The 23,826-nt window shown below is 35.0% G+C and overlaps 4 protein-coding genes across 5 annotated transcripts; 2 read left to right on the top strand and 2 right to left on the bottom strand.

The window, feature by feature from the left end:
- On the top strand, positions 1-1,687 carry LOC133311434 (metal tolerance protein B-like). Its single transcript, XM_061512488.1, has 2 exons — positions 1-218; positions 434-1,687. Exon 2 carries the CDS (start codon positions 489-491, stop codon positions 1,671-1,673), a length of 1,185 nt encoding a protein of 394 aa, XP_061368472.1. The 5' UTR covers positions 1-218; positions 434-488; the 3' UTR covers positions 1,674-1,687.
- A 381-nt stretch (positions 1,688-2,068) lies between these two features.
- On the bottom strand, positions 2,069-7,221 carry LOC133311424 (ras-related protein Rab11C). Of its 2 annotated transcripts, none has more exons than XM_061512475.1 (3): positions 6,825-7,221; positions 3,356-3,498; positions 2,069-2,918 (listed from the first exon to the last, which is right to left on the bottom strand). In XM_061512475.1, exons 1-3 carry the CDS (start codon positions 6,961-6,963, stop codon positions 2,433-2,435), a joined length of 768 nt encoding a protein of 255 aa, XP_061368459.1. In that variant the 5' UTR covers positions 6,964-7,221; the 3' UTR covers positions 2,069-2,432. The 2 variants fall into 2 exon arrangements, with proteins under 2 accessions (XP_061368459.1, XP_061368460.1); XM_061512476.1 differs by lacking the exon at positions 6,825-7,221 and adding an exon at positions 3,684-3,952 and having other exon boundaries at positions 2,074-2,918; positions 3,356-3,548.
- Positions 5,801-8,248, top strand: LOC133311425 (uncharacterized). The gene is made up of 4 exons (XM_061512477.1): positions 5,801-5,995; positions 6,118-6,223; positions 7,295-7,393; positions 7,514-8,248. Exons 1-3 carry the CDS (start codon positions 5,884-5,886, stop codon positions 7,371-7,373), a joined length of 297 nt encoding a protein of 98 aa, XP_061368461.1. The 5' UTR covers positions 5,801-5,883; the 3' UTR covers positions 7,374-7,393; positions 7,514-8,248.
- A 2,297-nt stretch (positions 8,249-10,545) lies between these two features.
- Positions 10,546-14,209, bottom strand: LOC133311446 (uncharacterized). Its single transcript, XM_061512500.1, has 2 exons — positions 12,145-14,209; positions 10,546-12,041 (listed from the first exon to the last, which is right to left on the bottom strand). Exons 1-2 carry the CDS (start codon positions 14,207-14,209, stop codon positions 10,546-10,548), a joined length of 3,561 nt encoding a protein of 1,186 aa, XP_061368484.1.
- Between the last annotated feature and the right edge of the window lie 9,617 nt (positions 14,210-23,826).

Genomic DNA, 23,826 nt, shown 5'->3' on the forward strand with positions numbered 1-23,826 from the left:
CATTTTTGTTTGTCCTTGGTAGTTAGCCGCTAACTCTCTTGCCGATGGATGTGAACCACGACAAGATCCCGTTAACATCAACAACTCATTGATCTTGCTTTCTCTTTCGAATCTCTCGCCCTTTCTTTCTCACTTCATTGTATCAGCTACAACAATTCTGAAATTCCAATTCAGTTTGTCCACTCTCAATCTGGACGCTACGTTCTTCGCTTGTACTGGTACGTGATGTACACTTGAAACGCTTTGCTTCTTTCTATGATTTTGTCACTTTCCCAATACCCACTTCTTTCTTCAAATTGAAGCTGTCAAATTTGTCCTTTACCAACCACAATAACTTATTCTTCCTTCGTTTTGAATTTGTCAAACATTTTCACAATTCACCAAAACATGGCCCCATCTGAAATCGTTTTTCTTATTTTGAATGGTCTTTCAGGTGTTGGTGCAGGCAATTTAATCATTGACTAAGCCTTGGCGACTCCTTTTTATGAATGTTTCATTTGTTTTATAAAAGACCCATTTCGTTGAAGCAAATGGAACACGAGAAAGCCCCAATCTTGGAAGCAAGTTCCAGGGAGGAAATTGAGATGCACAAAGTTGATGTTCTTCCTATGACAACGGGGTCATCTTGCAATTCTGTTTGTCCTTTTTCCAGACATGAACACAGTGTTGTGGCATCAAAAGAGTCATCAAAGTCAGCAAAGAAACTTTCTTTACTCATAGTTTTCTATGTTATTGTTATGATTGTGGAAGTTATTGGTGGTGTAAAAGCCCACAGCCTAGCTGTCATCGGTGATGCAGCACACTTGCTTTCTGATATTGCTGGATTCTCTGTCTCTCTCTTTGCAGTTTGGGCTTCAGGTTGGGAGGCAACACCCCATCAATCTTTTGGATACAATCGTCTTGAAGTTTTGGGTGCTCTTATATCTGTGCAGTTAATTTGGGGTATATCTGGTTTTTTAATATATGAAGCAGTTGGTAGACTTCTTCACCAAAATGAGAGGGTGAATGGAATGCTCATGTTTACAATTTCAGCATTTGGATTTGTTCTTAACTTTATCATGGTTGTATGGCTTGGTCATGATCATAGTCATGATCATGGCTGTGGAGACTCACATCATGATCATAGTCATCATCATGGTTGTGGAGACTCAGATCATGATCATGGGATGGATGAGCTACCTAAAATAACTGATGAGGAGAACCTTGCCCTGGTTTCAAGTAGTCAGAAAAATACTAATGTTTTGAACATAAATCTCCAAGGGGCCTATTTGCATGTCATGGTTGATATGATTCAATCTGTTGGGGTGATGATTGCTGGAGCCATAGTATGGGCTGAACCAGAGTGGTTTATGGTTGATCTTTTATGCACTCTTATATTCTCTGTTTTATCTTTAAGTACTACCCTGCCAATGCTTAGGAATATTTATAGCATTCTGATGGAGAGGACACCAAGCGGGATCAATATCATTGAGCTGGAATATGGCCTCAGAGGTATCAAGGGAGTGCAGGATGTTCATGACTTGCACGTTTGGGCCATAACAGTCGGGAAAAATGTTCTATCTTGCCATGTAGTGGCTGAGCCTGGCATCAGTTCCATTGATTTACTAGGCACGATTAAGCATTACTGTGTAAAAACATATCAAATACAACATGTAACCATACAAATTGAGTAAGGTTACATTCCTTTCCCCTCCTTCATTTTCTACTTATTAATTATTCGCGGGTGCATCGTCATATAAATTCACAAGAGGTGCTTTATTCTTTTCTGTTCTGACTTTAAACAACTGAAATACACGAAAATGCAAAGGCTTAAAGGTCTTAATTCTTTAAGATTAACAAAATGCAACTCTTTGCAGTTTGAATTAAAAAAGAAACGCTCTCACCGTAGTTGATAAATTGTTCCATCTTAACTTTCTTCAGTTTAAACTTAAATTGAACTTATATTCATGCATTTGCAAATGACGTGCTTGAATTTACCTCCAGAAGTGGCTAACGGGTTTATATGGTAAAAGAGATTGCAAAAGAGATGTTCATATATTCTGTTTAGCTGGTCTAAAAGTAGCCTTAGAACAACAATGAATTAACAAAAAGCCTGAAGCTATGTATAATCTTACATGGCCTCTCTGCAATGTCAGGTCCCATTAACCACGCTATATCATCAATATCTGTCAGTTCCAATATTACATCAATTCATGAAAAACTATCACATCACTGAAGAGATAAGCCAAAGAAACTAGCAACACTACTGTTTTTTTAAATTTCACAAGCTTCCCGGTCGCAACTCAATGAAGTAAACATACTCTACATGTTTATCTCTCACCCATAAAAAAGAAGGAAAAAAAGAAAGAAAGAAAGAGAGAGAAAGGGACAAAAACAGAATTGGGGAAAAAAAAATACTATTAACTAGCAACGCTCTTTCCTTAAATATCACACTAAGTGGAACAGCAGCCTCTCTTTGTACTCCCAGAAGCATCAGCAACATTGATGGTGGTTCCTTGTCCAGGAAGTGAGGCACCAGCAGCTGCTTCCTGAGCTGCAAGTGCTTTCTTGCTCACAATATGATAGATCTCAGTCAATATGGTTTGGAATGCCTTCTCAATGTTGGTTGCTTCCAGTGCAGATGTCTCAAGAAAAGAGAGACCTTCCCTCTCTGACAATGCTTGACCATCATCCTCTGAAACAGCTCTAAGATGGTTCAAATCAGATTTATTCCCAGCCATCATGATAACTATATTAGAATCCGCATGGTCCCTCAATTCACGCAGCCACCTCTGAACATTGTCAAAGGTTTGTCTCTTAGTTATGTCATATACAAGTAGAGCACCAACAGCTCCTCTATAATAAGCACTGGTAATGGCACGGTATCGCTCCTGACCCGCTGTGTCCCAGATCTGTGCCTTAACAGTCTTTCCTTCTACCTGTAGAGGAAGATAAAGAAACAACCATTATAATAACTTAATACAAACAAGCATTCATAAGCCATCTCTGCATATCAGCACATTCAAAACAACTTCAACTTGAATTTTTTTTTTTTTTATTTACTCTCAACACCGACCATATCATATTTGGTTACTCATATACTTGGGCACAACAAAATCTGAATTATTATTATTATTTTTTATCTAAGAAGCTATCCATCTGAAGGCACAACAAATCAGGCTTGGACCTTAATCAATAATTTTTTTAAAGATAATATAAATCTGAATCCGCTCCACTTCATAACAGCACCTAAAGTATATAAAAGGAAAAATTTAAAACTAAAATAAATGACCATACTCTAATACCTATATATGCAGAAATTAAAGCAGAAGAAAAAATAAGGATCAATCAGCAAAGAAAGAGGAAATAAAACTACCTGAAGGGTCCTGGTTGCAAACTCAACACCGATTGTAGATTTGGACTCCAAGCAAAACTCATTTCGAGTAAATCTGGAGAGAATGTTCGATTTGCCCACACCAGAGTCTCCGATCAAAACGATCTTGAACAGATAGTCATACTCGTGGTCCACCCTATTTGCCATGGGTCTTCTCCTCTCTGATCTCTCGAACCTACCAGATCCGACCCCAAACATCACCGAATATTCATTCAGATCCAAACCAGAAAAGAGCACAACAAAAAAATAAAATAAAATAAAAATTGAAACAACAGATCTACGAATTGAATCGGAAACAAAAAGAACTAACCGTGACACCTATAAGAAGAGACAGCAAAGAAAATTGATAAATGCAATGCGTTTGGTGAGGTTTTTAACTTGCTAGCTCAGCGAACTGAGGAACTTGAGAGACTGTGGTAGGGAACGGTTCGGGTAACCGATCGAACAGCAGAGAATATTAGTGGAGACTGAGATGAAGGAGGAGAAGAGGGAGTGGAGGCTTTTTCACGTCTTTCAGAGGAGGGTGGCCGAATTGGCCAATGTGATAAAACGGAAATGTCGATGAGTCAGAAAGCAATTGGAGCACCAAATAAATAAGCTTCACTATTCACCTAATTAGACCATAACCTCTATTCGTAAGTTAAAATGATAATAAGGAAAAACATTTCTTCTTTTTTGTTGCAAAAATGTTTTTTCTGCCGAATTTGTATAAAAGTATGAATAAATCTCATCTTGAAAAGAAATAAAAGAAGTTAGTAGAACTCATTTACATTTATTTTTGTGTAAGTGTGGTAAAAAAATATTTTTCCTGCAAAAATCAAAATGTTAAATCGATGATAATATTATTATCTTTTAATATACAAACCTTATTATATATGAAATAAATTTAAATATAAAATCATACAATTACTTATGTTAATCTATTTTCAAATACAGGTGTTTTTTTAGTAAATATAAATAAGGTGCATATTTTATATTTATGGAAATATCAGTGAGCCAGAAAATGACAAATAAATAAGTTTTTTTTTTTTTTTAAAAAAAATTTGTTGTGGTTTTTTTATAGAGGAGGAACTGTGTCGTTTTGAAGGATGAGACAAAATTGAGGCAGGGAGATGGAGCTGACTGTAGACTAAGCTGTGGCAGGCTGGCGGGTGGAATGTGTTACATAAGGACAAGGTGCCTTGCCTGTGTTTTTCCACGCTTTTCTTTGTTGGCGTCTTTTGTTCCTTTCCTCGGTTGTCATTGTGTGTTAACATGCTATGCCTCTCCTCAATCGGCTATCCAATCAAAACTTCACTAAAATATTACAATTGATTTATTGTTTCATAATTAATCTGATTCGAGATAAGTTCAGCATTAAATTTTAAATTCTTAACCCCGCGGTGTAACTCAGTTGGTAGTGTGCTGAGCTCCAGGTATCGGGCTCGTAAGTCTAAAAAGTTTGAAGTTCGAATCGTGCAAGGCAAACTTTGGGGTCAGTGGAGAGTCCTATATCGCTTCAATTCACGAATGAGATTAATCTCATTCCGAAGGGATGAGGATACCTTTGGATTTATTAAAAAAAAAAGATTTTAAATTCTTTTCAAATATAATACTGAAAAAAATGAATACAAGTTCTGACCTACCTACTCAACTCTAATGCGATAACTGGACTATTACCACTTGGTAACCACCATCTTACTTCGTCAACTCTAAAACATGTAAAAAAAAAATTTCAAAAGGAAAAATTGAACATCTTTATTTTTTTTTTTTGACAATACAGTATTTACTTATTTAATGGTAATTTTTAGTCAATTAGGCTTGGGGCATTAAGGTTAAATTTATGGTTTACGACTAGATTCAAGAGTCACTTCTTTAATTATTAACATACGATACATGCCTACAATTTTTTTCACCATGGAAAACCACTTTCCGCTAACACAAATTAATTAAGCTGGACTTGTATTCCGATTTTGTTATGCATCAATATTTCTAGTAGTTTCGTCCATTTATTAATTTAATATTAATAAACTGGTCACGGTAGTTGAACCAATAAAATATTCATAGCAAAGAATCAAACTCTGGGAAATGTTTTAATAAAAATAAATAAATCAAAAGTCCAGACATTCACCAGTTATAGTTTTGATGGTTATATATAAACCACATTCATAAACTTATGTAATTATTGACTAAATCCAACACAAGTTGTCAAAATTTAAATTTTGCATAATATGAATGATAATGTTATGAACGTGTATATTTTTAATTTACCACTAGACTAGACCCAAGCAATTGGACTTTTCTTTATCAAGGTGGCAATGGTTGGGCAAGAATAAGAGTCTATTAATAGCCATTGAATATGTATTTGACTAGTGTCCTATAACAGAAAACTGGGCCTGTCCATATCCATACAGATAGATGGGTGGGTGGGACCCATCCAACAACCCGGTAACACCGAGATTGCAACGGATCCGTTTTCAAAACGGAATTTGGAATATCGCGACCAACGCGACACGGAACGGAGAAAGAAGATGAAGAAGGAAGACACAGTGAAGCTGATCAGTGCCGAGGGTTTCGAATTCGTGGTCGATAAAGAAGCTGCTATGGTTTCACAGACCATTCACAACATGCTTACCTCTCCAGGTTTCTCTCATTAGATTAATCACCTTCCATTTCGTCGATTCGTTGTTTTTGGGATAGTGCAATTAGGGTTCCAGGTTTCAGTGAAATTTACATGAACTCGTCTAATTCGTTTACTTTGATAGGGAGTTTCGCTGAAAGGCAGCACGGGGAAGTTACTTTTCCTGAGATCAGCACCACCATTCTCGAGAAGATTTGCCAGTATTTCTATTGGCATCTTCAATTTGCCAGGTATTGTTGAACTATTTGTTTCTAGAATGTGAGTGTTGATGTTTTACTTTTTGGATCTTAAAACGCCTACATGGAAGATTATTGTTCGTGTTCTGATTTGGATTATCGAGTATTGATTTTTGTGGAATTTAGTTCTCCGTTGAAGGGGTTTGGTCTGATGTGATATATAATATATCATGTGTTTAGGTGCTTTCTTTAACTTAAGCTCAGAGTGAATTATTGACCTTTCGTTGGCTTGCAATTCTTTTATTCTTTTTCATTTCATTATCATAATATTGATGCTTATCACTTGATCTCATACCTAAATCCCCGTTTTTTACATATCCTAGATTCATGTTTTTGATTCCTCAATGTATCTCATATGTTTTTAATAGATCTTTTGTTGGCATTGGCCTTGGCCTTTATTGATATAGTCTTTAAATGTCGGATGGTTTTGATAGCTTTTACTAAGCATAACCAAAGAAAGGTTTTTTGGAGGATGGTAGAATTGCAATTGAATAAAGAAGTTAAAATCGATGCTTGGCCAGCTGTGTTCCCATCCATACTCTCTTTGGGTACTCTTAATATGAGAATGTTTAGTTGTTATAACATGTAAAACAATTCCTGTTGAAGTTTGAATACAGATGTGACTGTGATTTGTGAACTATTATATAGTTATTGCCTCCTATATTTTGAACCCGTAATGGATAATTCATTGTTTGAAAATTACTGGGCAACCTGAAAACATAACCAAATAGCATTACCAATTTGAATTGACACTTGTCCTTAATGATATTTCGGCTCACTGGTCCATATTTTTATCCTGTGTCTCTGGCCATGTGTAGACTTTCACATCATTTTGTAATACTTTTCAATAGACTTGCTTTGGTGGTAGTTGGAAATGTTTAATTGTTTTTTTTTTTTTTGGTAAATAATGTTTAGTTGTTTTATATATTGGAAGTTATATATTTTTTTCCCGGAGAAGTCAAGCTCTACAGCTTTGATTTGAAATCCCTCATTTTATGTCTTTCTTTTTTTCTTTTTATTTGGGGGGAAATTGTTGTGTTGACACGAGTATGTTGCTCTTGCTAGTGGGAAGGAGACCGAGTTTCCTATTGAGCCTGAATTAACTCTGGAGTTAATGATGGCTGCCAATTACCTGCATACTTAAGCATTTTGACTGCCCTAAAGGTGATAGTTCTCTTCTTTATTGTTGTAAGCCTTTGTTACTTCTTGGAGTCTAACAAGTTTGATTTTGATAGGATTTGTTTTTGTAATCGTACTTTTTTTGTTATTCGATGGGTAATGCAGAAGGAACTGTTGCCACTTGCTGTCTTGGGCTCTGAAGAAATATAAGCTATGTATCATTGTTGCCGTTGTAAAGTGTATCTTTGCCGCGACTAAACTATCCATGTATTCTGTGTAATATAATTACTATTAGACGCAGCTTGCTAGACTGACGTAACTGAGTGATGCTGTCTCTGGCTTTTCTGTTTCTCTGGTTGTCTGGTTCTGTCAGTTGGCCATACCATAATTCGTGTAAACTAACAGATTCAACAGAGAACTATGAACGCCTCATTCTTTCTTATTCGAAAAGAAAATACTAATTCGAAGTGAACAATGTATGTAGTTGAAATTATAAGGTCAGGAGTTCCCATTAAGTGTATATTTTTTATCATTTTCTTTTTTGGCCTAGCATATCCTTAATTCATTATACTTAATACCTTTTGAGTTAGGAATTCAGTGATGGGCAAGATGGAATTGTAATCTTTTGCTGTTACTCTGTTAGGCAGGATAGGATCAAAGAAATTGTTGCAGAATGTTATTTCTCTATATTTAGGAGCGTTCAACTGCACCAAATTTGAGGAACAACTAGAAAGACAGGAATTCTTACAAACAAATCTGGGCCTCACCCTCTGATATAAAGCCTGAAGACGAGTTACAGCTTACAATGCTATTTCCCTGTTTTGTCACGAAAACTCACTGCATATGTGGATGAAATTACTCGATACTGCTCATTTAACTTACCTCGATTTAGGCTTTGAAATAGAAACGCAACGGAGAATGGTGCGTCAGAAATAGTCAACACCAAAATCAATGAAGGCCATTGGAGTTAGATGGTGAAAATTCGTTATTTTGATTACAGTTCACTTTTACAGTTATTCATATTGAAGCGTTTTTGTTTACAGAAATTAGCATTTTACTTTTTATAATATTTATATTAATTTGGTTAATGTAGACCTAGCAATTTAGAAATTAAATCCCAAAATCAAAACTATCATATCAGATAAACTATCATACCAATATTCTTTTAAAAATTGAATTTTCGAAATTTTAAATGGTTTAACAATTAAATTTCAAAATTATGTATTTATTTTGCACAATTTGAAATTTTAAATTCAATAAAAAGAAAACTCTATCAGATAAACTATCATACCAATAGGCAGGATAGGATCAAAGAAATTGTTGCACCAAATTTGAGGAACAACTAGAAAGACAGGAATTCTTACAAACAAATCTGGGCCTCACTCTCTGATATAAAGCCTGAAGACGAGTTACAGCTTACAATGCTATTTCCCTGTTTTGTCACGAAAACTCTCACTGCTTTTATGTGGATGAAATTATTCGATACTGCTCGTTTAATAACATACCTCGATTGTTTATCAAAATAATAATAATAACATACCTCGATTTAGGCTTTGAAATAGAAACGCAACGGAGAATGGTGCATCAGAAATCTTCAACACCAAAATCAATGAAGGCCATTGGAGTTAGATGGTGAAAATGCGTTATTTTGATTACAGTTCACCTTTACAGTTATTCATAGGGAAAAAAATATATTAAAATAATACTATTTTAATAAATAATTACGAATAAGTTGCTATTTTTGAACATATATACGAATCTATTGCACTCATTCACATCTAAATTAGGCGTGACTATTCACGCCTAAGTTAGGCGTGACTCCCAAGGCATTCATGCCTAAATTAGGCGTGACTCGTCTGGTGTTGACATGTGGCACAAAAAATTAATAGTTTAATCGTAAAATTTTATAAAGCCATAACTTTTGACTCGGGTATCCGAATGAGGTAATTTTTTTTTGATTCCACATAACTTTTCGAGATCTACGCAATGACATCTCATTTGATATATTTTATCTCTCACAAACATAATTCAAATTTGCAACAATAATACTATAAAGATGGCACCAAAGTGAATTAACTCATCTATAAATAAGGATACTTAATGTTATATTAAAATATATACTTCTACCAAGTGTTTGAAAAAAAATAGTGTACAAGGTTATTTATTTAATTATTAAAATATATACAAATTTATATAATATTCTACCAAGTGTTTAGAATATTTATTTAATTATTTTCTTTATTAATACAGATTTTTCAAATTGATTTTTGAGTTAAAATCACAAATTAAATTTTTATTTTGTTTTTCTTATTAATAATATTTTTTTAATTTTTTTTGTAATACACTATATAATACAATTATTGCAAATTTGAATTGTGTTTGTGAGAGATAAAATATATCAAATGAGATGTCATTGCGTAGATCTCGAAAAGTTATGTGGAATCAAAAAAAGAATTACCTCATTCGGATATCCGAGTCAAAAGTTATGGCTTTCCAAAGTTTTACGGTTCGTAAGTTAACTTTTTTTACCACGTGTCAACACCAGAAGATTCACGTCTAAATTAGGCGTGAATGCCTTGGGTGTCACGCCTAATTTGGGCGTGAATGAGTGCAATCGATCCGTAGATAGTTTCGAAACAACTATGTATTCGTAATTATTTATTAAAATAGTAATAATTTAATTTTTTTTGCCGTTATTTATATTGAAGCGTTTTTGTTTACAGAAATTAGCATTTTACTTTTTATAATATTTATATTAATTTGGTTAAAGTAGACCCAGCAATTTAGGGTATGCATGACAATTTTTGCCGAATTAATTTTTTTTTAATTTCTCTTTCCGAGAATATAAATAGATAGAAAACTCGTTTGGTAAAATCAATTTATTTTTTATTCTCGGCTGGGAAACAGAAAAAAGAATAATTTTTTTTTTGTTCTCAAATACAAAATGAGAAACATTTGTTTTTCTCAATTACTCTCCACCGCTAGGGGTGAAAGTGGGCTGGGTTGGGCCAAGCTTTGCCCCGAAAAGCCCAAGCCAACGTCAAAAAATTTTAATTTGGCTTGGCCCAAGCCTTGTATGAGTCTAACTGTTAGCCTGGTTTGGCCCGTTTATAAAAAAACAAATGGCCTGGTTTGGCCCGTTAGCCTGTTAATTTTTTTTTTTTTTTGGTAAAAGTGGAGGGCCTAGCCCAGATGAATTAAATTGAAAGCTGATGCATGTCAAAAGAAACATGCTCCATCAGCAAGAAATTACAAAAGTCATTCCAGAATGGAAAAACACTTGCAGGGGGAGAGGAATATACATTCAGCTCACCACCCCTACCTTTCAAACCTAAAATGGCTAAGCCATCAGCACAAGAGTTATTTTTTCTAGGAATATACTCAAAGGAAGCATACTCTAAGGCCTGTAAAGAGTTCCTAATTTTCCTAACTAACAAGGAATTGCCATCTGATTCAGAAGAGGAATTGATACTTAATAAAGCTTCCTGGCTATCACAACCAACCCAAACCTCCTGGATTTTTAAACCCACAGCAAGTTGAAGCCCCTGCCATATTCCCCATAACTCAGCTTCAAGGCTGGTACATATACCAATATTGAGAGAGAAACCAGAAATCCACTCACCCTTTGAATTACATAGGAATCCTCCACAAGCTCCTGTTTTGGTATTCAATGAAACAACTCCATCAACTAAAATTTTGACAGCTTCCTTCTGCATACTATTGCCACATCCAATAAAAGAAATAGGTTCCTTCTGTGCCTGAGAAAAGGGTTCACTGCTACAGCTCTTTTTCATATCTTTTAGAAAGATTAGAATCTTACTCATTGGATCTTCAGGCCAAGAAAAAGTATCATCATGAACCAACAGATTTCTCCATCGCCATAAGAGCCAACAAGTGACAAAGAAAATTTCATACCAGGAATGCCAAAATCTAGATGAGAAGGACTTACAGATATTGGCCCGAAACCAGTCTAGACCAACTGCTGTCATGAAACTATCTGGAATTACACCTCCAAACCAGCACTCCCACACAAACTTTGCTCTATTGCAGTCCCTAAGAACATGCATAATTGTCTCATGATTGTCATAGCAACTGGGACAATAAGTCACACCACCACTCCATAGACCAGTAATACTTCTCACAGGAAGTTTATTCAAGCAAGCAAGCCATAAGCAGGTTGCAATTATGTATGGCCCTTTCCATTTCCAAATCATAGACCATAGTTTGTCCTTCCCCACAATAGGATCTGTCAGCTGGCAATATGCATTACGAACCATAAACCTAGATGAACTATTTCTGGTCCAACAAAGTCTGTCATTCGGCCCAGAAGGAGAAGGAGGCAGAAATCCTTGCAACTTCCCAATAGTGCTATCATCAAGATATTTCTTCAAATAATCCCACTTCCAGCCACCTATTTCATTCTTAACAAGGTCACAAATCCTAAGATCCAGATCAGAACTAGGGGGTTTAACACATGCCAAATCAAAGAGACTAATGTTTCCTCCACTCCAACAATCAATCCAAAATAGTGTAGTGATTCCATTACCAACTTCCCAAACCAGATGAGGATCTAGTTTAGTTCTTGCAGAACAGATGCTTTTCCATAAAGGAGAGTCACTTGGTTTAACTATGAAACCTCTCCTGGGATCTTGTTTTTTTTCCATATTTGCCAAGTAATACTTTAGTCCACAAACTGTCTTGATCATTAATCAGCATCCAAGAAATCTTTTGCATGAAAGCTTCATTTTGGAATCTAAGTTTAATAATTCCAAGACCCCCATATTCTTTAGGCTTACAAAGCTGATCCCAAGCAACATAATGGGCTCTTCTTTTTTCATATAAGTCTCCCCAAATGAACTTGCATTGCAATTCCTCAATCTCCTGGCAGATGTGAATCGGCAGGGTATTATTTTGCATATGATAAGTTGGGATTGCTGAGATGACACTCTTGGCTAAAGTGATTCTCCCAGCCAAAGACATACATTTGGCTTTCCACCCTTGAAGTCTATTTTGAACTCTAGATATGATATTGGCATAATGCTTCCTACTAGCCCTCCCATGCCTCATTAGAGCTCCCAGATAACAGCCAATGCTCTTGACTACCTTGAATCCACTAATATCTGCAATAGAACTACTAATCTCCAGAGAAGTATTCCTAGAGAAATAAATACAAGATTTCTCCATACTTACACTTTGGCCTGACATGTTGGAAAACTTAAGCAAACAGTCCGAAATACAAGCAAACTGACTCAGAGAAGCTTCAGCAAATAGGATGATGTCATCAGCAAACATCAAGTGGGAGATTTGAGGCCCTGATCTGCCAGCTTTAATAGGTTTCCAGTTTTTCTTTCCCACTTCATCCATAATCAGATGAGTAAGCTTTTCCATGCAGAGAACGAACAAGTAGGGAGATAGGGGATCTCCTTGCCTTATTCCCCTTTGAGGCTGAAATCCAGGAGTTTTAGAACCATTCCATAAAACTTCAATAAAGGGTGTGGTAACACAACCCATGACAACAGCAATCAAGTCACTAGGAAGTTGAACTTCTTCAAGAAATGATCTAATAAATCCCCAATTAAGTTTGTCATATGCCTTCTCTAAGTCAATCTTGATTGAAAAAAAACACTTCTTCCCTGTCATCCTATGAATGGAGTGAATGAGCTCTTGGACAATAATAATATTATCCTGGATATTCCTCCTAGGAATGAAACTAACTTGATTAGGAGATATAAGATTACCTATAAAAGGCTTAATCTTATTAACCAGGATTTTGCTAAGACCCTTATAAACAGTGTTGCATAGAGCAATAGGCCTAAATTGCCTCATGAAACAGGGCCTCTCTATTTTAGGAATCAGTGCAAGGAGTGTATGATTAATTTCCTTAATCTGATCCGGATTCTTGAGATAGCACTTCATGCTCTTGAACACTTGATCTTTGATCAAATCCCAGTTCTTGTGATAAAATAAGGCAGGGAACCCATCCGGTCCTGGAGCCTTCAGAGGAGGCATTTGAAAAAAAGCCTTCCTAACTTCCTCAAAGGATATATCCAAAAACAAAAGATCCCTATCCTCCTTACTGAGCACTGGCCAGGAAAATCCAGTTTGATTCCATTCAGCAATAGGCATATCCTCTTTGAAAAGATTATAGAAGAAATTCCTGGCTAACTCAATTAAATTTTCCTCTCCAGTAACCCATCCACTCCCATTATTCTGAAGTTTCAAAATTCTGTTTCTCTTCCTTCGAATCAGGGTCCTAGTGTGATAGAATCTGGTATTTCTATCTCCACCCTTAATCCATTCCCCTCTTGACTTCTGATACCATATTTGTTCTTCTAAGTCAAGAATTTCAGATAATTCTCTTAGTAGCTTAGCTTCCAAATCCTTCAGATGCCAACTGTTATGCAAGCACATATGTTTTTGAATTCCATCCAACCGAGCCAAAACCCTATTTTTCCTGAACAAAATGAACCCAAAAACAGACTTATTCCACTCTTTAACAGCAGGGGTAAAAGACTTCAAACTACTCAGCAACTCAGAGCTAGTGTCCCAATTGGATTTAAAAAAAACACTGAACCTTGGATCATTCTGCCATATAGCCATAAATCTAAATGGTTTCTCCCTCCAACAAGAATCACCTTTCTCCAATCTAACCAATACAGGGCAGTGGTCAGAAATTTTTTTGGAAAGGTTCAAAACATCTGCTTCTTCAAAACAATTCCTCCACAAATCATTTGCCACTGCTCTGTCAAGCCTTTTAAAAACTCTATCCAGATGACTGTATTTAGGGCCTTTCCAAGTAAATCTACTTCCACTACCTCCCAAATCCAAAACCCCACAAGCATCCAGGACATCACTAAACATCCTGCATTTATTAATGTTAGCTGGGCAACCTCCTTTTTTTCTCAGAAATAGAACAAATTTCATTGAAATCACCTGACAACAGCCAAGGTTCATTCATGGTCCTACCAATGTGCTTCAAGTCTTCCCACAACAGCCTTTTGTTTTCCTCTTGGGGACTGGCATAGACTGCTGTCCAAAAGAAGCCATCTTTTCCAGGAAATTCAACCCAAACATGAATGTATTGATCCTGTTTATTGATAAGAGTAATATTTACATCAACCGGATCCCAAACCACCCAAATACCACCAGAGTAACCATGAGCATCAGCTATGATGAAATTATTAAAACCTAAACTTCGAATAATATTCAAAGCTTTATTTCTACTAACTCTTGGCTCTAAAATAGCAGCCACACCCACTCCAAACTTTCTTCGAAACCTACTGAAAGTGCTCTTGAATTGCTTCTTAGCAGCACCCCTGCAGTTCCAGGACATCACATTCATAAAGAAATCTGAGGTTGTTGCAAGATTACAGAGTTCTTGCAACTCACAGCCTCCTGAATAACAACATCTCATCCTTCAGAAATTAAGCCATCCAAACCATGCAAGGTATTAGACAAATCTGATCTGAGAAGCTGGTCCATCTCCATGGTGGTATGACATTCAACTCCTTTATCAGATTCCCCCACGACTATGTCAGATTGATCAGAACAAATCAAACTGCTCCCATTGCTCAGATTGACCACCTGTTGATTGATACCAACATTTTCCAATTGAGTTTCTAAGTCAGTGGTCTCAGCCTCCATCGCTAAATCACCCCAAAATTTACCTTTTAGCTGCTTCACTTTAGCAAAGGAAGCCTGCTGAAAGAAGTCTTGTGAAGGCTCACTGCTAGCAGCAGTCAGAATGGAAGGGGTAGGAATCTGCACTCCTTTCCCTTTAGCTGACATGACCTTAGCAGAGTTCCTCTTAGAGATAAAATTCCCTTGTTTCACTCCTAAATTCTTTCTATTAGAGTTTGAAGCCTTTGCTGTGAATTTCATTTCCCCCTCATCAACTGGAGGATTGTGAACCGAGGATGAATTTTCCTTGTTGACTAATGAATTATCATTCTTCTCCTCTGACTTCTTGCCAGCAGCTTTCTTCAGATTACCCCCTCACTCCAATTCCTCCATCCTGCACACCCACTTCCACCTTGTTCACCAAAGGATTGGGAAAGACTACACCAGAATCCATCTCAACTACCTTCTTTTGAAACCCACTCCCACTACTGCCATCAACTTTAACCCCCACTATCTTCGAGTTGGAGATGTCTTCCCCAAACATTCTGGAACCCTTGGAATCGTATTTAGAAGCAGCTAGTCCACCCTTCTTCCTTCTCTCGACTACCATCCATTCTCCTACCTTTTGAACATCAGCCTTCACCCCTGACTGCACAGGATTCTCACAAGACTTATCCATAGGAGTTTGTTTGGCAGCTTCTGGGCAGATTTCAGCATTATGCCTATACCTCCCATACTTCACACAGATAAGGTATAAACCTTCATACTCAATTCTTTTAAAACAGCCATCTAAGACATACATCCATCTCAAAGGTTGAGCTAGGTCAATCTCTATGCAAACTCTAGCAAACCTAGCTCTATCACCAGTTGAAGTAGTCCTATCAACTCTTAAAACTTTTCCAATAACAGATCCTAGATGATTAAGAAAAGGAAACTCACAATATTCTTGTGGTATACCTGGAAGTCGCACCCATGCAACAACCTTGTGGATGTTGGCCTTCTCTGGATCAAAACAAGGCTCTCATCTTCTAATTGCCAGGTAATGCCCCAAGATCACCCAAGGTCCACCCGAAATAGCCAAGTTCAAATCCTCCAGACAACAGAACCGTACAGAGAAGTAGTCATTCCCTAAGTCAGCTACTGTAATGCTGCCTGCCTTGGCCCATAACACTTCCAATCTCTTTTTCATGAAACCAACCCCTATTCTCTTGCCTAACAGCTTGACTATCAAGGCATGCTTCCATCGCTGCCGCATGCGGGCACGAACCTCACTGCTACTCTTGATTTCCACCAAACCATCGTCTCGAACCAGAGTTTGGAAACCCGATTCAGAAACGGTTCCCTCATTCGGATCAAGAGGATCTAGATCTGGATCATCCTCCTCCATAAGCCAGGGTGATGTTTCGCCCGAAACACCATTTTCAACCCCTGTAACCTCAGCAAATGACCTCTGCTTCGCTAGTCCTTTCCCTCCCGATTGAAACTCATCCACCACTTCACGCATACGTCCCCCCGTCGAAATCTCATCACCGTTCTTCGTGCGCTTCGTACTCTTCCTAGTCACACTCAACGATTCGAACTGAATCTCCTTCAAGTTCCCCATTGAAACAGCAAATTTCCAGAAAGAAACCCTATTAGACAACAAACTTTTCGCGCGCGTAGCTATACGCGCCTCACATTCTCTTAGTTAATGCATAGCCTGTTAATTTTTAACTTCCAAGCAGAACCATGAATCAACTTTATAAAGTACTCAAATTATGTTACTACACCAAAAATCATAATTTCAACGTCCAAACTGAATAATGAATCATAACAAAACTAATAGAATATGCATTTAAGTCATTTTCAAAAGCAGAATGCTCAAACTAAATAACATATATTTCATCAGATCCAACAAACAAATTCATACTATGTAAATTAAAATAACTACATAAATCCAACAAACAAACACATCATGATGTTTGTAGTAAGTATAACCTCTCCCAAAAATCTTTTAATATATTTATATACACAATCTAACATGTTGAGATGTTGGTTCCTCCTATATAAGAAATAAAGTAAGATTTCTATTAAAATATAATCGAATATAATTAAGTTATAAATAATTGCAATTGAATAAATTTATATCTTTTTTTTTCTTTAAGGCATACTTACTCTATTTTATTTTATTTAAAATAAATGTAACAATATAGGCCGTCCTGTAGGCTTACAGGCCCGGCCTTTTGAAAGTGGGTCTACGGCCTTTTTATTAAACATGCTTTTTTAAGGCCCAAATTTGTCCTATTATACAAAATATACTAGATCAGATCTAGCCTGATGTAGGCCGAGCCGTAGGCCCCTGTAGGCCGGCCCGACCCAGTTTCACCTCTACCCACCACTATCATCACCACCACCACCACCACCATCATCCCGACACGACCACCGCCACCGTCGTCGTTGTACTACCATTGTCGCAATGTCGTTGTCACCGCCACCACCACCACCACGACGATGCCACCACCACCACAACAATGACAATGCCATCTCCACCGTCACCACCACCTTCACCCATCGCCACCATCACAACCACCACTGCCACCACTACCACCACTACAATCACCATCACCAATTACCACCACCATCATCGCAGCCATTGCTGTCACCACCACCACTTCCACCACCGTCACCAACCACCACAATCATCGCCATAGCCATAGCCATTGCCATCACCACTACCATCATGCCATCATCACTACCATCACCACGCCATTGTCATCGCTATCACCACCACCACCACCACCATCGTCGCAGCCACCTCCGTCACCACCACTACCATGTCATCATCATCACCACCAAGCCACTACCACCACACCGCCACCATCGCCACCACCATCGTCATAGCCACTGCCATCACCACCAACACTATAGTCTCCATTACCACCACCATGCCACCACCGCCATCACCACACCATATGGAAAGGAAAACAAATTTTTTTTTATGCTTAATATGAATTATTTTTTATTATATTATTTGTTATGTTATCAAACACAATTCTCATTCTCAGAATAAAAATAGAATATGTTATCAAATACATTTTTTCCCTCAGAAATTGTTTTAAGACATAGAAATAGAAAATAATTGTTTCTTTTCAGAAACAGTGTCAAGGAACAGAATGATTGTTATGTACAACCTTAATCATTAAAAATTGTTAAACTGAAAAACTTAGAAGAACAAAAGATTTTTAAAAAAAGAATATTATTAAAAAATGTTATATAAAAAATTTAATATAGAAGTATTATATTAAAAAATACTTTATATGAAAAAATGTTATATATTATATAACTAAACTAGTAGTGATAATAACCTAACATCATATTTAAAAATTAAATTTTGTTGAATAATAATATAAGTTCAAAAGCTAAGAATATAATTCAACAATAACATTATGCCTAATAGCATACTGTATTTAATCCCAAAGTCTTTCATGTATGACTCTTGAATATCCATGGCTACAATAAGTAGATACTTCTATGTTGATTTCCCAAGTAATAATATTTCCAAATTGTACCGAATAAGGAATAATTGTGACATATTTGGGAGAAATCAACGAAATTAAGGGCCCGTTTGGATGAGCTTTTTTTTCTTCAAAAATTATTTCTTCTTTTTTTGAAAAAAAGAACTTCTCATTTTTAGTGCTTTGTATGTCAGCTTTTAAAAAAAGCACTTTAACTTCTAAAAAAGTCACAAAAAAGTCAAAAACTTACTTTTTTCAGAAGCTAAAAATTTTAACTTCTAAAAAAAGCAAAAGTCAAAAGCTATTTTTTTAAAAAAAAAATTAATTATTTTTATAAAAATATAAATAACTTTAACTTTTATAAAAAACACTTCTAAATTAAGGAAGAGATAAAAGTTACTTCTTTCAAGAGTTGAACCAAAACGAGCTCTAAGTCAATCAATCAGCCAATAACCGGCGAAAATCTCTCCAATGATATTTCCAAGTTGTACTGAATAAGGAATAATTGTGATATATTTGGAAGAAGTCACCGAAATTATGTTAATCAATAGGCCAATCATCGGCCAATATTTCTCACACCAAATATTTAAAAAATCATGAAATTACTGTCTTTTATATATTAGATTAACATTTTTTCTATAGGAGGTAAAATAAACACTTGCAACTCTACAACGACTCATTTTGGGGTTAAAGATTAAAAAAGAGGAATTTAAAATTTTCAAAAGATCCTTTATTTTTTATTCTATATCTCAAAACGACGTCGCTTTGTATGCAGGAAATAAAATTTGACACAAAATTTTAATCGTTGATTTTCGTCAATCAACAGTTATCATTTATTGAAAATTAATAATTAATTAATGAATTTGATTAACAAAAATTATAACTGTTTGATCAGCGGAAATCAAATATATATATATATATATATATATATATATATATATATATATATATATATATATTTGCAAGTTTGAAACTTAATTTCCTCAAAATGACATATATGATTTAATTCCCATTTATGGGAACAAAATATTTTTATCGCATTATCATTTTTATGCTTTCTTTTTTTTCCGGACCTCAATAAAAAAAATTCTAAATTGGTTTAGGCCTATAAAATTTAATTTGCAACTTAATAAACCTTACCGGTCATATTAGACTTTTCAATATTTTATAATAGATCAGGTCATATTTATAAATCAAGTTTTTAATAAGTTAATAAATTAATATAGCTTCTAAATATTTTACAAAAACTTAAACTATCAAGTCCAATTTAGTTTGGCCCATTTACACCTCTAAGTCTGTGCTCGTGTCTATAAAATTCATTCCCTTCTTCCTCAAACCTTCGCTCCTAGCTCTCTCGTCTCTCCTCTTGATATCACAATGTTTTCCGACATAATGATGTGTTCCGACTTATTTTCGGACTTACTGTTTCCCGACCCCGTGAAACCCTCTAACATGGTTGTCCCGATGCTCTTCTTTATTACCGTTGCATTTCCTTTGCATAAATTGTTCATGTTATTGTTTCCAAACTCCTAACTCTTTTCTTTTCTCTATGGCAGACTTGTGCTTTGAAAGTGGACACTAGCTGTGCAGGATGGGAGCGAACTACGATCAAAATATTGGACAAAATCAAAGGTAAGTGTTGTTACTCATCTCTTATTATTATTATTATTAATATTATTATTTATTTTTTTCAATGAAATGTTGAAATATTTATATTATGTTGATTTCAGGAGTAAGTTACGATTTGGATGCACGAAAAGGGATGATATACATTACGGGCAAAGTGGAACCACGGAAAATATTGAGAAAGGTGGCCACACAAAAAAACAACATAAGGCTTAGGTGGATAAGGACCGAGGATCAATTAAATAGTGGCAATAATAATGGAATGGGTTATTCCATGCCTATGCATCCCTCTGCGGCCTACCCATATATGGAGCCACCATGTCACTCAGGATTCTACCCTCCTCCTTATCCTCAAATGCCCTACCACCACCAATACCATAGCTATGAACCTTACCATCCACGGATTCCCTACTACTACTGATTCAAAAACAACATCACTCGAGCAGTATCAGTATTAGTATTACTGTTGGTGTTTTGTTTTGGTCCTCTAGTGTTAGTCCTTAATGCTATCATAAAATCGCATAATATTTTGATTCTGTTATGGTTACAGGAACGCTTTTTTTGTAAGGTTCGTAATTTTCAGTTTGACTAGTATCGGGGGATTTTATTTAGTTTTCAATTGGTTAGTAGAGTTATGTACGTCTTTTATTATCTATGGTCGTGCAAATCAAGGTCGCGCTACTTGGTGGTTTATGTGATATCATTTTCTTTTCTTAATTACTTGTCGTTTGTGTACCTTATTTTCTCTTGCATGTTTCTCCCTTTCCCGCAAGTCAAAATACTCGTTTCTAAATATGTTTTGGTAATTTATATTAGGTTATAAATTCAATTCTTATTTGTATAAAAAACACACACACATTTTGCTATTAAAAGCATATTCAACATGAGAGATCGGAATGAAATTGCGAAAGTAACACATACCTAAATCGTAAATTAAATGGAATTTTATCATTAATGCTGCTTTATTTTTTTAAAAAAAAAACGGAAGGAGAATATAAAGGTATTATAAATTAGGATAAGAATAATAACGTGAAATCACATCACATCAATTTAGAGTTTTGGACTTTATTTGTGATTTATTGTAGAAATCACATCCTACATGGGATATCTTATTTTGATTGTAACTGATTGTGGAAATCACATATCATATTAAGGATATATGATTATGCAGATATCATTTCGTATGTTGTACATACCTTTTATTTGGCAACTTATAATCACATCCTACGTGGGATATCTTATTTTGATTGTAACTGATTGTGGAAATCACATATCATATTAAGGATATATGATTATGCAGATATCATTTCGTATGTTGTACATACCTTTTATTTGGCAACTTATATGTCATTTTGTTGAGTGATGAAATATATACCATATTCTATAAGATGATGATAATGTCACAAATTCTTACTACGAACTAGTTGCCACAAGAATAACCCACTTTTTTTTTTTCCCCCTAACCCTTTGACACACCAAATAAAAATAAAGTAGATGAACTAAAAAAAACACTCTTACTCTCTGTTTAGATTTATGTGCACAAAAATATTCAGTGCATGTTTGGATTTTTTTTTAAGCTAAAAATTATTTATAAACATAAGTTAAGCTAAACAGGTTTTGAAAAAAATTCTTATAATTTTTTTTTTATAATGAATAAAAAAGCAAAAAGTTAAAAGCTCCTTTTTTTATTAAGTTATTATTTTCTTTTTTTGAATTGTGTTTTTTTAAATGAAGAGTTATAAAGATAGAGAGAGAGGTAATTTTCTTAAAATATGTGCTTTTAAGTTAAAAAATTTATGTAATTACAAAACAACTTTTAATTTTTTTTTCTAAGCTTTTTATTTAAATAATATATACACAATAATGATATTCCAAAGACATTATCTTTGTTATATATTTGATTCAAATATCATAACAATCAAGAATCAAGAGAGCTGACAGACAAAATAAATTAGATAATCAGGTGTTTTAATTGCTTTTTATGTTGGAATTGGTCGTCTGATCTGAAATTCAAAATTTGAAATGGTTTAAAATTTTGAATTTAAATATGGATGGTGGGAAAAGAATTTCTTTTAAAAATCGAATTTTAATTTTTAAATTGAATAATTAAATGACTGTTTGTGGTGACAGATATAAAAGAATAATTAATTAATAAATATAACTTTGAAATTCGAAATTTTAATTGGATAGTCAAGTGTTTTAATTGCTTTTTATGTTGGAATTGGTCGTCAGATCACAAATTCGAAATTTGAAATGGTTTAAAATTTTGAATTTAAATATGGATGGTGGGAAAAGAAATTCTTTTAAAAATCGAATTTTAATCTTTAAATCGAATAATTAAATGACCATTTGTGGTGGCAGACAAGACATTGAATGTCCCAATGCCCATCACATTGGTATCCAAAAAGAAATCAGCTAATTTAATTGCTTTTTATGTTGGAATGCGTCATCTGATCTAAAATTCGAAATTTGAAATGGTTAAAAATTTTGAATTTAAATATGGATGGTGGGAAAAAAATTTCTTTTAAAAATTGAATTTTAATTTTTTAAATCTAATAATTTAATGACCATTTGTGGTGGCAGACAAGGCATTGAATGTCCCACTACCCATCGATTGTGAGTATCGGTTGTGCATATTTCTTATTATATTGCTGTCAACATGACATTTATATTTTTTTAATGGAGATTTTGCTGTCACCCATGGAATTTACTGTGTTTAAATTATTATATTTTTTTTTTTGTTCCTACCTTAAAAGTTACACGTTTATGTCATACGAACAAACCGATTTTCTTATGAATTCGTTTACGGGACAAACAAATCGATTTTTTTTTCTTCATGCATCGCACGGGTAATCAACTAGTATATATATATGTGCAAGTCCGAATCTTAATCTCCTCAAAATGACATATATGATTTAATTCCCATTTATGGGAACAAAATATTTTTATCGCATTATCATTTTTATGCTTTTTTTTTTTCCCGGACCTCAATAAAAAATTTCTAAATTGAATGTCTAAATTGATTTAGGCTTATGAATTTTAATTTGCAACTCGGTAGACTTTATAGGTCATATTAGACTTTTCAATTTTTTATAATAGGTCAAATCATATTTTTAAATCAAGTTTTTAATAAGTTAATAAATTAATATAGCTTCTAAATATTTTACAAAAACTTAAACTATCAAGTCCAATTTAGTTTGGCCCATTTACACCTCTAAGTCTGTGCTCGTGTCTATAAAATTCATTCCCTTCTTCCTCAAACCTTCGCTCCTCGCTCTATAGTCTCTCCTCTTGATATCACAATGTTTTCCGACATAATGATGTGTTTCGACTTATTTTCGGACTTACTATTTCCCGACCCCGTGAAACCCTCTAACATGGTTGTCCCGGATGCTCTTCTTTATTACCGTTGCATTTCCTTTGCATAAATTGTTCATGTTATTGTTTCCAAACTCCTAACTCTTTTCTTTTCTCTATGGCAGACTTGTGCTTTGAAAGTGGACACTAGCTGTGCAGGATGGGAGCGAACTACGATCAAAATATTGGACAAAATCAAAGGTAAGTGTTGTTACTCATCTCTTATTATTATTATTAATATTATTATTGTTATTTTTCAATGAAATATTGAAATATTTATATTATGTTGATTTCAGGAGTAAGTTACGATTTGGATGCACGAAAAGGGATGATATACATTACGGGCAAAGTGGAACCACGAAAAATATTGAGAAAGGTGGC

The sequence above is a fragment of the Gastrolobium bilobum genome, unplaced genomic scaffold (genome assembly GCF_033153095.1).
Source record: "Gastrolobium bilobum isolate Gb01-03AN ecotype WA unplaced genomic scaffold, APGP_CSIRO_Gbil_v1 utg14925, whole genome shotgun sequence".
Lineage (NCBI taxonomy): Eukaryota > Viridiplantae > Streptophyta > Magnoliopsida > Fabales > Fabaceae > Gastrolobium > Gastrolobium bilobum.